At 58.9% G+C, this 13,876-nt stretch overlaps 1 protein-coding gene across 5 annotated transcripts in view; it reads right to left on the reverse strand.

Annotated features, from left to right (window-relative positions):
• The window catches only part of LOC102036376 (ankyrin repeat and fibronectin type-III domain-containing protein 1-like), a 177,781-nt gene that overhangs the window by 3,139 nt on the left and 160,766 nt on the right, over window positions 1-13,876 (reverse strand). For all 5 annotated transcript variants that reach the window (XM_031060504.1, XM_031060503.1, XM_031060506.1 and 2 more), the window contains 17 exons: window positions 12,800-13,001; window positions 12,213-12,420; window positions 11,723-11,917; window positions 11,369-11,482; window positions 10,696-10,793; window positions 9,139-9,229; window positions 7,269-7,376; window positions 6,945-7,044; window positions 6,305-6,437; window positions 5,148-5,267; window positions 4,584-4,799; window positions 4,147-4,313; window positions 3,611-3,761; window positions 2,704-2,872; window positions 2,277-2,443; window positions 1,217-1,427; window positions 325-971 (listed from right to left, as the gene is read on the reverse strand). In XM_031060504.1, coding sequence (XP_030916364.1) covers window positions 325-971; window positions 1,217-1,427; window positions 2,277-2,443; window positions 2,704-2,872; window positions 3,611-3,761; window positions 4,147-4,313; window positions 4,584-4,799; window positions 5,148-5,267; window positions 6,305-6,437; window positions 6,945-7,044; window positions 7,269-7,376; window positions 9,139-9,229; window positions 10,696-10,793; window positions 11,369-11,482; window positions 11,723-11,917; window positions 12,213-12,420; window positions 12,800-13,001 — 3,097 coding nt within the window. The remainder of the gene's footprint in view (window positions 1-324; window positions 972-1,216; window positions 1,428-2,276; window positions 2,444-2,703; window positions 2,873-3,610; window positions 3,762-4,146; window positions 4,314-4,583; window positions 4,800-5,147; window positions 5,268-6,304; window positions 6,438-6,944; window positions 7,045-7,268; window positions 7,377-9,138; window positions 9,230-10,695; window positions 10,794-11,368; window positions 11,483-11,722; window positions 11,918-12,212; window positions 12,421-12,799; window positions 13,002-13,876) is intronic.

Consider the following 13,876-nt stretch of genomic DNA (forward strand, 5'->3'; position numbering starts at 1 on the left):
CCACAGACCAAGAGCTGAACTTTAGCCCCACTGCCTTGTCCCCAAAATTCACTACGTATGGCCCTGGCTCATCCTTCTGCAGCAGCAGCCATCGCTCCTGCAGAGACACTCTGTCCTAGCAGGAGCCTCATCTACAGCAGGGACACAGGGACTCAGGGAGTCAGGGCAGGAGTGCTGCGGACCTCACGCCTGGGATGGTGAAGGATGGGGAGGGCAGTGCCAGGTGTGGGGCACAGGAGCCCTGCTGCCTCTGTCCCCATCCTGCCAGCCCTGTCCCTCTGGGCACAGCAGAGCCGCTCTGCCACCCGTGACAGGCTCAGGTACCTTGACACTGGTCTCTTTGGAGAGTCCTGTTTCGTACTGAGGGCAGACCCTCAAGGTGACAGAGCCCGGCTTCTTCCCTTGGTCGGCCAAGGCCCCGGGCTGCTCTGGCTGCTGCTCGGGCAAGTCCTGAGTCCACTCATCGGAGCCCCGGCGGCCCCGGCGGCGCTCGGGGCTGGGTGCGGAGCCAGGCCCCAGCCGGAGCTGCCCGCAGGGGCCCGGGCTCCTGCTCTCGGCCGGGGAGCTGTCCACGGAGCCGGGGCAGGACTTCCTCGGGGCAGGGCAGTGGGGCTTGGGGAAGTCCAGGCTGCTGGTCCGGACGCAGTACGCCTGTCGCTTCTCCGTGATGCGCAGCAGCTCGAGCTGCCGGCTGGGCAGGACAAAGTCACTGTCATAGAGCTTGGCCGGTGGCCGGGGCTCCTCGGGCGCGGGCGGCACTGCGGGTGGGGCCTTGAGCTCGTGGCTCTGCAGGACGTCGGGGGCACTGTCCCGCAGGGTGCGGGCCGCCCTCCGGCTGCAGCACTCGGGCCCTGAGGTGGAGCACACCAGGTCCAGCTCCTTTGGGCTCTGCGCCCGGCTGGAGTCGTAGTCGCTGTCGGTGGCCAGGAACACCTCTGAGGAGCCCTCCTCGTCCGACAGGCCGTGCAAGTCTGCCAGGGGGAAGAGAAGCAAAGAGCGGCTCAGCCTGAGTGCGGAATCCCTGCTGAGGTGGAATCCAGGGAAGCCTCTGGGTTTCACCCCCTTGTGCCACACCTGAGCTGCTCGCACGGCACAGGCAGGGTGGGTCTGCCCTGCGCGTCCAGGCTCCAGCCCTGCCGGCACCTCGGGCACAGCCACCCCAACCCACCGAGCCTGGGCAGCCCCTGAGCCCCCAGGCAGGAGCTCGGGTCCCTACCGGAGTTGAGCTTGCAGCTGGTCTCTGGTGAGAGCACTGGCGATGGAAGGTAGTCAAGGTGGGACGAGGAGGATCGGGTTTTCTCCTTCACTGTTCCCCCGGCCTCACTGAGGAAGCCACTGAGAGAGATCCCACAGGAGGGCTGCTTGTAGCGGGCGTGCTGCAGGACATCCATGATCCAGCGCATCTCTCGCCAGATCTCCTCCATTTGCTGCCAACAGAGGAAACGGAGGAGCCCTTTCACACAGCAAATGACAGCAAGAAAGTCCCATGGCAAAACACAGAGTCTGTACACACATACACACATCTCCCCAGAGCTCTGGGGGAATCCCTGAGCTGGGAAACGCAAAGAAAGTGCTCTCAGGCAGGAGGAGGATGCAGCTGCTGGTTCAGGGAAAATAATGCATCAGGGTGGGATGCTCTTTTGCAAGTCCATCCTAAAATGCACTTGCAGGCCTTTTTCTAGCAAGGAGGGCATGTGCACTTTGGGTGTCTCCTTGAGATTTGCAATGTGATCATTGCAGTAAGAAGTTGCTTGATAAAGCAACTGCAGCCCGGAGAGGAGAAGGCTCCAGGGACACCTCAGAGCCCCTTCCAGGGCTTAAAGGGGCTCCAGGAGAGCTGGAAAGGGAACTGGTACAAGGGATGGAGGGATGGGACAAGGGTCTGTAGTGACAGGACAAGGGTGAATGGCTTCCCACTGCCAGGGGGCAGGATTAGATGGCATACTGGGAAGGAATTGTTCCTTGTGAGGGGAGGCCCTGGCACAGGGTGCCCAGAGAAGCTGTGGCTGCCACTGGATCCCTGGAAGTGTGCAAGGCCGGGCTGAACATGGCTTGGAGCAAACGGGGAAAGTGGAAGGTGGAACTGGATGAGGTTTAATATCTATTCCAACCCAAACCATTTCATGAATCTATGAAAGACCAGCCTGCTGCTACCCATCAGCAACATCAGAGAAATACCCCAAAGCTACCAAGACCAGGGAACAGCCTGGGTGCAGATGCTGCAGCCTGAGTCCTGCCAGGTCAGGGGCACTGTCGAGCCTCCTCCCACCCCGTACCTGGATGTAGTCCTGAACCTGCTGGTGCCTCTGCTTGGCGGTGGCGAGCTCGGCATCGGAGAAAGCCTCCCTGAGGCTCTGCTGGGACAGGAGTGACTCCAGCTCCAGCAGGGCGGACACCTGGCAGTACTGTGTGATGAACTCCCGGCTGTACGTGAAGAAGTGGACTGGGAGAGGAAACAAGAGAGGGGGGGATGAAAAACATGAGGTCCCATGCTGTGGATGCCCCACAGCCTCCTCCCTATCACCCAAGATGAGGAGGCAACACTGTCCATTAGTCCACCTGGACAGTGCTCAGTACATTCCTGCATGCCTTCCCCCAGGGAGGGAGGGAACTCTAGGCACCCCACTGCCCAGTCCAGCTCTCAGGAGGCCTCAGAGGACAAGGGGACCAGCAGAGTTGGGTTTTGGCATTCCCTCTCCTCACCCAGCTCAAAGATCTGCAGCGGCAGTGTAAGAAAGCCAGAGCGAGGGGTGTAGGGGTTGTTCTGGCCTGGAGCAGTGCAGACGTCGTCTGATGGAGGCAGCAGCAGCAGGAAGGAGACCTGATCCCCAAAGTCCAGCACCTCTTGGCTGTACAGACGGAAGTCTTTGGCCTGCAAGAAGATAGTGCAGGTAACAGCTGCACACATCACCTGGTGGGGCCTCTGCCCAGTCCTCATGCACGGAGTGGTCCTCAGGGATCACCTGCAGCCAGGGGACACTGCACCTTCAGCACATAACCAGAGGCTCCTTGCTTCTGGCATAATCTGCATAATCTCATCACTTCTTCTCTAATTTTTCCTAAAAGTTTCAAAACTTCTGGTCAAAGTCACCATGCCAGGGTGTTGAAAACGTGCCACCAGTGGTGGTTCAGCGATGAGCAGGGAGGTGCCCTCCCAGCTGCCCAGCCAGAAGCACATACCTGTCACTGGGGCTGCTGGGTTGCTTCCCAGCAAACACTTGGCATGATGGAAGAAAGTTTCTCCCCATGCAGTCTGGCCCCAGGGGCTGCATCTCCAGCCCAGCACAGGCCAGGGACCAGCCTGCTTTGGAGGGGCAGAGTTGGGCTGGTCTTGTGCTGCCCAGGACCAAACCACTGGCAGCAGTAACAACCCAGATTTGCTGTTGCTGCTTTGGGGGTACAGTGTGGGAAGGACAAACAGCTCCTGTGGACACTGTCCCTGGGCAGGGCAGACTCACCGCTCACCTTTTGTTTGCACAGCACTAAAGTCTGGGTGCTCCAGCCTCACAAAGAGAGCCAGACATGCAGTTCCCCACAGTGCTGCAACCACCAGCACTGTGCTCACAGCCCCATCCCCTCCCTCTGCCCAGGCCTTGGCTCCTGCCTCTACCTCTTGCAGTGGGATGTTCACCAGGGTCATCAGCTCCTTGATGGCCACTTGGAGCTCCTGAAACAAGGGGTTCTGGGACCTGTCAGTCTCTGGCTCTGTGGGAACAGGCTCCTCCACGCTGGCCATCTTCTGCAGCCACTCCCACTCCTCTCTGCAGAAGGCCAGAGACAGACAGGTGAAGGAAGGAGCAGTTTGGGTGGACATGGATACAATTTCTCAGAGAGCCGTGTTTGCTTGGCTGTTCCTCTCCCAGACAGTGCAGCATCCCCAGAGGTTTGGGAGAGGGGGAGGTAGAGAGGGAACTTGGTTTGCTCTAGGCTGAATCAGAAGCACAGAATATGCTGAGCTGGATGGGACCCACAAGGATTGTCGAGTTCAGCCCTGACCCCACCCAGGACACCCTAAGAACCCCACCCTATGCCTGAGAGCGCTGCACAGCAGGGACAGGAGGGAATATTACACTGCTGCTCAAGCAGGAGGTGATGGATGCTGTTAGCCTGGGTGGGACCCTGGCTGAGCAGCCCTGCAAATCCCACCTGGAGATGTTGGGGTTGGAGCGGATCTTGACGTGGCACAGGATGTTGGGGAGCTGCTCTGGCACCAGCACTCGGATCTGATCCACGGCACTGCACAGCTTCAAGTAGCCCAGGTAGAGGCCCGGGGAGAGGGCATGGCTGCTCCGCTGGTGATAAGCCAGCTTGTCCTGGGAACAAAGACACTGCTGGACCAGGCAAGTCCTCACAGCAGGGCTTGTGCTGATGCTGTAGCACAGCCAGTCCAGCTGGAGAAGGGCAGCGGCACAAGAAGACAAGCTGGTGCTGCCAGGTCCAGTCTGGCACCATCTGGATGCCTCCCCTTGAAACAACAGGAATTTTGGAGGCTGGCTGGTCTCTGCTCCCCCTCTGCTGTGACCTTTCCAGGCCGAGGGGGAGCAGGGAGCACTGGTGTTTCCCAGGGGAGCCCCAGCACAGACCTGCAGGGAGATGAGCAGCGTGTCCAGGGCAGTGGGCTCCTCGGGGGAGGACACGGACTTGCGGCTGCTCTGCAGCTTGCAGATGGGCACCCAGCGGACGCTCTCGAAGGTCTGGTTGGTCTTCACCTCCTTCAGGGTGACGATGAGGATGTTGCCCTGTTTGTCTTTGATGGGCTCAAAGAAGACCTGCCCCAGGTCCTGGATGCCCAGCAGCCCCTGTGTGACAGGGTGGGAAGGCAGGAGAAAGCAGAGGGTCAGGGGACATCCCAGAGGCATGGTGGGTCTGGGCAGCTGAGATGTGCCTGCAGCTGCCTGCTGGAAACCAGTCTGCCCAGAAAAGCACCCTGATGGCACCCAGCCCCTCTGCAGGAGACTGCCATGACACCTGGCACCTCACTGTCCCACGGCCGGAGTCCTGCCAGGCGGGACGAGGCAGGGACACGCAGTCATGGCCAGCAGATCCTGGGTTTATCTGACTGTGGTACATCTGCATGCTGCTTCCAAGGGAGCTCAGCCTCCAGCATCCCACATAAAGTGTTTGTTCCCCCCCAGGCTGACCCTCACCTGCATCTGCGAGATGGCCAGCAGCATCTTGAAGCGCGTCTGCAGGATGCAGGAGCAGGAGGACTGGGACACGGTGACACACTGCCGCAGCCACAGGATCTCGTCCCACATGCATGACACCTGCACACACCACAGCATCACTGCTGCTGCAGCTGGGCACACCAGGGAGTTCTGGGGAAGTTGTTTGCCTCTCTCAGCTGGGTTAGGAATGTGCATGGGCATGCAGCACCTCTCAGCAGGGGTGCAAACCAATCCCTGTGCCACAGGCACTGAGATGCCTCCAGAGCCTGCACCCGAGGGCAGCCCTGAGCCATGTCCACTCAGACACCCATCTTCATCTACGACTGAAACCTTAAGCTTGAATACAAGTTGGCCAGCGTGGGGAGGGAGAAGAAAGCACTCTTCATCAGTAGATAAGTGTCACTATAGGACACGAAAGAACACAAGCACACTGCCGTTCTCAAGGTGAAGGAAGAAAAGGGCAGTTTATTTTCTGACTCTAACATTTATAGTTTTCTAAAAGTGACAGTGGATTGGAGGGTGACAGTGACACCTCTCCAATCACACTGGACAAACTAACAGTCTATCAATTTTCTTTTCTTCCATAAAGGAAGACAAAACAATAGGTTATTTACAGAAAGTGTGTAATAAAGTTCACTACAAGAATGTCAACATCAGAAAGCTTAGAAAATCTTAAAAACCAGGGTGACAGATAAGCATCACCCAGCAAATTATTTTGGCCCTGAGCTGCCCACATGCCCTTTCCCTAAGTCTGCTGACATCAGAGGAGCTGGCAGCTGCTCCCTGTGCATCCTACAGCAGAGGCAGAGGTGCCATGGCAGGATGCTGAGGGGAAGCAGTTCAACAGACACTGACATCCCTGTGGAAAGGCAGTGCCACCCACCCTGGCACACAGCCTGCTCAGTGTTGCTCTGGTCTGTCACCCATCTTTGGGCTTCCAGGGGTTGGGATGAAGTGCTATTCCATGGAAATTTCCTGTCTGTGCTGAACCCCAGCAAGAAGCAAGTCCACGGGCTGCCTGCACTGCCAAGCCCCAGTGTCCAGGCTGGAGGAGCAGAAGTGTTGCCTGATGCCTGCCTGGGTCACCTTGGCACTCCTGGCCCTCTGCCCAAGCACAGGGTCCCTCAGCCACCCACCTTGGTGAGCCAGAGGAAATCCTGCATGAGCAGGCAGGAGTAGGTGTCATCAATCTCTACCACGGGGATCTGGTCCTCGTGGGTGACCAGGATGTTGTCATCCTTGTAGAAGATGGCTGTCAGGTAGAGGCCCCTGCATGGGAGAGAAGAGAGACTTCAGTGCCACCCCAGCTGCCAGCTCCATCTCCCAAAGGGTCTCTCTCCTGAGAGAAGAGGAGATGTCCCAGTCCCCACTTCTCTCCAACAGCCCATGGCAGAAGAGGCTAGTGGCTGGTATGGGAGCAGGAACAGGAACCCAACGTGTCCCAGAGATACCATGGCCCATTACCCTGCAGAGATGGGCCACGCTGTGCAGGGACCACTCTGGGTCTGGACAAGGTGGGGTGCCAGGTGAGCCCCAGAGGTGATGCAGGGATCTGGGCACCAGCACAGCTTGGCTGGTCCAAACAGAGACACCAAGAGAACCTCTGATCTCTGGGCCATGGGACTCATCTCCACTGACACCACCAGCTCACTCCCGGGGCAGACCCTGCTCTGAGCACCCCCAGCCCCCAACGTGCAGGCACAGCTCTGAGGATGGGCAGCTCTGCAGTCCTGCTGGGACAGGGGCTCTCACCATCCCCGTGCACCAGCCTCTCACCGCTTCAGTGTCTTGAGAAACTTGCTGCCAGGGTGGAAGAGGTGCTTGAGGCTCTTGGAGACTGAATGCTTTCTGCTCTGGGGCTGGTTCTTGCAGGGCTCTGTGGAGCAGAGAGCACAGGATGCTGCAGCAGGAGATGAAGAGCTGATACCAACCCATTGGGAAGGCGCTGCTGGGGTCTCCACTGCCTGAGCTGTCCCCCTGCCCTTCACATCCATGGCACAGAGCTGTTCCTGCACCACCCAGCTCTGCAGATCACACCCCAACCCCAGGACTCAGCTGCCCCCGCCCCAGCCTCCATGGAGCACCGTGCTGTGGGCTCACCGTGGCAAATGCAGTGCTGGTGGACGGTCTTCACCTGGCCCAGGAGATGGTCCAGAGCCTCAGCCTGGCCCCTCCGCCGCGGCGCCCGCCCGTCGTACTCGCGCCAGTCTGTGGGGACACAGCAGCGTCACCCCGGCACCCTCTGCCTGTGTGGGGGCACAAGGGCTCCCATCCCCTCCTCCCTCATCCCCCGGGTGTCCCCCTCATGCCACAGCATGGCAGCACTTGTGGGTGCTGGGCACTTCTGGGTGTGCTGGGAGATCCCCAGCTTTGTGCCCCTCTTCCCAGGAACACCCAGCTCTGCACAGCGCCCGTGGCCACCAGCCTCCCCACAGCGCGGCAGGGACACACCAGGGGGAAGGAACAAGGTTCTGTCTGTTGCTGCTACACTTCACTGGCCCTAAAAAAATAAAATTCTTTCCAGTCTCTTCCTCCAGGTCTTTCCCAGTTACTCCAGATGAGCGCTGGAAGCCGGGCTTACCTCGACAAACACATAAATAAACTCCTGCCAGCTCCACCCACTGTGGGACAGCAGCAGGACCCTGAGCAGGGCTGGGGACCTGCCGGCTCTTCTCCCTCAACTTTATATTAATTGCTTTAAACACCCCATGTCCTGCCCGCTGCTGTTTTCCATGGAAAGTTCAGCTCTGTTAACTTTGGCTAGAACTTGCCGCTATTTTTAGTAGCTTTAAAAACACCCAGGGAGGTGCCTGACCATATTCTGCTGGGCCAGGGAGGGATCTCTACTGAAGGGAGAAATATTACTGGCAATAAAAATAAATAAACCCCACTCCTGTCTGATTCACTTCAGCCACACTCAATTGATGCCACCTGGATCTTGGTCACAGGGAATGTGACCTGCGTGAGGTGGCAAACGGGCTTTAAAGTGGGTGCAAACATGACAGGGACAAGATAAAGCCACACTAGTAGACTGCTGTGCCCTTGCTGTGTGCATTCCTAGACATGCAAATGGATTTTTGGTGATTTCAGTGCTCTATGGATCTGCAGCCAGAGCTGTGTGCATGGTGCTGCACACCTCTGACCCACTACTGTTCATGTCCATCTGTTCCCAGGGCCCTCCCTGCAGTGGCCCTGCTCCCTGGGTGCCTGCAGCATGGTGGGACAGGATGTGCTTCCATGGCCCGATCCTTGGGACAAGCTCAGCCTCCCATAGGGCTGCTCCTTACTCATTTACAGCACCAGTCCCATGCGACACCACACAGGCACCTGTTTTGGGACTGCTGACAAGCGGCAGAGGCCATTCTGGAGCCCCCTTAGTCCTGAACTTCACCTTTGGGCTGCTCCTTCCAGCTCAGTCCTCTTGGCCCTTCTCCACCCAGCCCCCTGGGGTGCCTTGTGTGACACTGGGTGGCTGTTTCCTGACACTTTTCCTGGGGCCAGCATGGGGAGGAGAGTGCTGACAGCCCAGAGCTGGTCTCTGTTGGGGCTTGTGACCCCCATCCTAGCTCCATGCCAGGGAATGCAGGTCCTGGATGGCAGAGACCATGTGGTGGCACAGAGTGGGAGGCCACCGCCACCCAAGACCACTCTGAGTCCTGGCTCTTTGCCACCTCCCAGCTTCCTCCATGGGATGAGCTGATCCAGGTGGCCTGAAACGGCTCAGACTTTCCCAGGTGGCAAGGGTAACTCAAGGCTGAAAAGTCACTGTTTGGCAAAGCCCCTGTTGGCTGCAGGCAGCACCCCAGACCCCCAGGCACAGCCTCCCTGCCAGGCCTGAGACTCCAAACTGTGCCCCTGGCTCCACTCGCTCCCATGCCAGCAGTGAGAGGGACCCCGCATGGCACAGGGGGCTGTCCTGTCCCCCCTGCCCCACGCTGGCTGCCATGGGGGTGTTCCCAGGGGTACTCACTGGAAGGGATGGCGAAGGGGGGCGTGGAGGCTTGCGGGGGACCCCAGCCCTTCATGTTGTAGGCAGACACGCGGACGTGGTACGCCGTGCCCTGCAAGGAGAGCAGCACACTCAGCACGCCCCACCTCTCCCAGCTTGGCAGCTGAGGCAAGGGGGACTTCCCCCAGCCCACTGCTCCAGTACAGCATGAGGAGCACTCAGCTAGGAGCCCACAGCACAGGTCACTGGCTCTCACCTCCCCTCCTGTACAAAGTCCTTGTTATGAGGCACTAGAGAATCCCTGTGGCCCTGCTGGGTGGGTTTGGGGCACACAGAGGAAGGACCAGACATTGCAAATGTCCCTTGCCAGAGATGCTCCAGCCTGAAAGACTCAGTGCTTCTGTGGGTTGGGGTGCTGGCGATCCCCTGGGACATGTAAGGATCCAGCCCCTGGAGACAGGGAGCTGGCCCAGCACTGTCAAGGGCTTGTAGCACAGTGACAGTGATTAAAGCCTCTGATTAAAGCCCAGCCAAGCTGCCAGATGTTGCCAGGCCTCCAGGCACTCATGAAGGCGACAGGAGCCTGTGAAGCAGCTCTGAGAGTGTGATTGATGGGCTTGGAGCAGTTCCTTGCAGTGATGCTGCTCCAGGCTCCGCTCGAGCCCCTCCTGCCACACTACAGACAGCCCTGACAGCTCCTGGGCTCGGCCCTGCTGCTGGGCCTCAGCCCCTCCCACCTCACCTCACCAAGAACGGGGTTCTCTGCTCCTCAAATCAGTGCTCCCTGCCTGCCTACCCCTGCTAAGGCTGACCCCAGTTATCCCAGCATCTGCCCGTGTTCCCATCCTGAGCTCCATCCCACCACAGTCCCCGTGTCCCTGGTGCTGGCCCAGGCATGGCTCCTGCAGCTCTCAGGGAAATAAAAGAGCAGGGAGCCACAGTCCCACCAGCCATGACCTTGCCGAGCTCCCAAAGATGAAGATGGGGCTGGTCCCCCCTCTTGGTGACATTGGGGCTGGGCTGAGGGGTTGGACTGTGCAGGTGGCAGAGGGCTGAGCCACTGATTTACTGCCCAGGAAGAGCCTGGGTGGGGACAGGAGTGGGGAGGGGCATGGAGGATAAATCCGTGTTGGGTGAATGGGCCCATGCTGGCTGTCACTGCAGTCCCCAGGCACCCTCTCAGGGAGGTGCCCCACTGTCAGGGGCTGCAGCCATGTGGGGACAGACAGATGCTTCTCCCAGCCCCGCAGTCTTGGCTCTGCCCAGGCTGTGCCCATGGCACACAGCGTGGCACAATCCTACTGTTCCTGCTCAGAATGATCATAGAAACAAAGAACCAGTAAGGTTGGAAAAGGCATCTAGGATCACTGAGTCCAACCACTGCCAAGGCCACCACTAAACCATGTCCCCAAGTACCAAATACACATCTTCTGAACATTTCCAGGGATGATGACTCCACCACTGCCCTGGGCAGCCTGTGGCAGTGCCTGATTCCCTCCTCATGGGCTGCACTATGGCCTGTGGCTTTTCCCAGCTGTGGGCTCTCCCTGCTGAGCCCTGCCCACTGTGGGCACTCACCGACACCAGCCCCTGGATGGTGAAGTGCAGGTCCTTCAGCTTGTCAATCACAGCTTCTCCCAGCAGTGGTGAGAAGGTGGGGGAGCAGCTCCACTCCACTGCAAGGAGAGAGACCCAAGGTGCCATGAGGCCCTGGAGTGGGGACAGGCCACGCGGGCTGGGGCAGCATGTCACAGAGAGCCCCTGCAGCGGGACTGCAGACAGCACAGGAGATGGAGGCAGCGGAGTGCAGGCATGGAAAAGGTGATTCATAGAGGGGGGAAGGTCATGGGGAGCTGCTGTCCTCACCAAGCCACATAAGATGGGCTCAGCACCTTTAATTGGTGGCTCAGAAGTGGGGCATGGAAGAAATTCTTCCAGAAGCCAAAAATATCTGGTTTAAGTGGGTGAGGGGTGCATAACAACAAAGTCTTCCCAGTGTGCAGGATGAGGGGGCAGCCAACAAGCGACACCCCAAGTTTTGCCTTGGTGCAGGATGATGTTTGGTCTAGCTCAGAGCATTTTGGTGGTAGCCATGCTGTCCAGCAGCTGTGGCTTCCTCTGTCCTCTAGCATAAAAGTGGCCTGACTGGGGCTTGGCAGCACTGCCCATGGCTCTGTTGTGTTGACATGGGGTGCAAGGCACCTGCTGCGGCTGTGTGACCCTGCCCTACGGCAGGCATCCCCGTCCTTACCTTTGTACTTGGTGACAACGGCTGAGTTGACACTCAGGGGCTCCCAGAAGGTCACCTGCAACGAGGTGCTGCTGGCCACAGAGAGGTGGACGCTGCTGGGGGCATCTGGCACTCCTGGGGACAGAGAGGGCAGGGACTGCTACAGCCATGACGGTGGCTCTGAACCTTCCTGTGTCCCTCTTGGGCCCCTCCCTGATCCCAGGGACATATTCCCTGATGGAACATGTTCTCCCCTCCATGCACCCACACAGCAAGTGCTGGCCTCAGGGCGCAGGTGACGGGTGCCGGTGCCATGCACAGCCCCACTCCTTCCCCCGGAGCAGGGACAGCCCCAGCCCCGCTGCGGTCACTCACGGGCATGCTCAAACCCTGCCTTCATGCGCTTGTACAGCCGGAACCGCCACTCCCAGGCCTTGAGCTGCTTCTCCTTCTCGGAGCAGTCAGCGTTGGGCGCCTCGTTCACCACCTGCGCCATCAGCTCGTTGACGCGCTGCTCCGCTTCCCGCACCAGCGTGGAGAGGTGCAGCGAGCGGCTCTCCAGGCTCACAACTGGGGGAGGGAGCACGTGGCCACGGGCCCAGGAGGAAAGGGAGGAGAAGGTGGTTAGAGCAAGCTCTGCCTCTGCTGGCAAAGAATCCCCGCCCTGAGACCCCATCCTCCTCTCTGTGTCCTGGTCCTGGGGTCTGATTGAGTGCACAGCTCCCCTCAAGCCCTGCTGCAGCCTGCACCGGTGTCCCAGAGCCCAGCGATCACCTCCCCACCTGCATCCAATGCCTGGGGTGGTCCACTGCACCACGCTGCAGACCCAGGTGATGGGCACAGCACGACTCCTGTCCCAACTCACAGTGTGGGCTCTCCTTCGCTCCCGCCTGCAGCAGAGCCCTGGCGATGGGAGCATTGTTGGTCATGATGGCAATGTCCAGGGGCAGGAGCCCCTCGCTGTTGGGGGTGTTGAGGTCCAGCTCCTCAGGGCTATAGTGCTTCAGCATCTCCTGCACCCTGTCAAGATCCTGCAGTTCCACAGCCTCAAAGAGCGCAGCATTGCTCTGGAACTGGGTGAAAGGAGAAATGCAGCTGGGCTGAGCACGAGGCACCCTCCTCCATCCCACCACATACCCTGGACCCTCACTAGCACCCCATGAACCCAATCAGGGAGAGGGTGCCCTCATCCCAAGGGCTTGCGAGCATCAGCTCTTTGCAGACACATCTGGATGATGCCAAGTGAACACCTGGACCACCTTCAACTGAACTTGCTACAGCTTCAGTTAACACAATCTTGTGCTCCCACCCAGGCTCCAGCACTGCCCACACAGGGACCCTCTGTCCCCACCTGGATGGATCCAGCCCCCACAGACCCTCTGTCCCCACCTGGATGGATCCAGCCCCCACAGACCCCCTGTCCCCACCTGGATGGAGCCAGCAGGCACTGACCAGGTAGGACTTGCGGAGCTTCTCCTTCTCGCCCCGTCCCACCAGGCTGCCCTCGTCGAAGGAGGTGTAGTTGACGCGGAATTTCCCGGACAGGTTTCGGTAGAGCCTCTTGGCCGCATTTGGTGAGGAAGGGCCTGGTGGCTTCCTGGCCTGTGCCAGCTGCAGGTCCCGCATCTGCTGTGTCATTTTAGGGGAGGATGACCTGGGAAAAAAGCCAGGAGGGAAATGAGGCATGGAGGATGTGCCAGAAAGGCAGAGGCAGATCTGTATTGTCAGGACCAAGACAGGAATCGGACAGCCAGAGCAGTGCCAATGTGAGTGGCTGCAAGGTGAACGCCAGTGCCAGCAATGCCCTCACCCATCTGTTTTCAGCTGAGGCAGATCTGTTCCTGGCTGCTGGCCCTGCAGGGGTGCCAAGGGGCTCATATGATCCCTGCAGGTAAGACATTTCCTTCCAGACACAAGCTGGGATGCCCAAAGCAACCGCAGGCTGCTCAGCTGTACAACTGGTCTGGATCCATCCCAGCAGGGCAATCTCTCCACACACCCAGTCTCCACCATCCAGCTCCTACAGAGATGCCCAGCCCCCCAGCAGTGCAGGCTGCAGGGCCTGGCAGCCCCCAGACCCATGCTGGGTGATTGCTGTCCATCACCATTGGCCTGGGATAGTCTCGTGTACGCTCTCCACATCCACCCTTCTACAGGAACCCTGCACTTAGCACCATCCCTCAGCTCTTTTTGGTACATGACTTTTCTCGGAGTTGTTATTCCGGCAAAGGGCACTCTCTGGAAGTGAAGTGGGAGCAGGGAACATTAAGGGCCATTTCTAAGGGCATCCAGACAATGCCAGGTCCTGATGGGGACCAGTGACCTCAGTCTTCTGCTCATCAAGAGATCCTGGCTTCACAGCTGCTCCTTACCTTTTCCATCCATTAACCTACAAAATCTTTTCTCCTCTCTGATTATAGAATCACAGACTGGTTTGGGTTGGAAGGGACCTTGAAGACCATCTAGTTCCAATGCCCTGCCACTGGGACATGATTTTGATTCTTACTTTCAAGATCTACCAGTCACAAG

Source organism: Geospiza fortis, unplaced genomic scaffold, assembly GCF_000277835.1.
Source record: "Geospiza fortis unplaced genomic scaffold, GeoFor_1.0 scaffold114, whole genome shotgun sequence".
Classification (NCBI taxonomy): Eukaryota; Metazoa; Chordata; class Aves; order Passeriformes; family Thraupidae; genus Geospiza; species Geospiza fortis.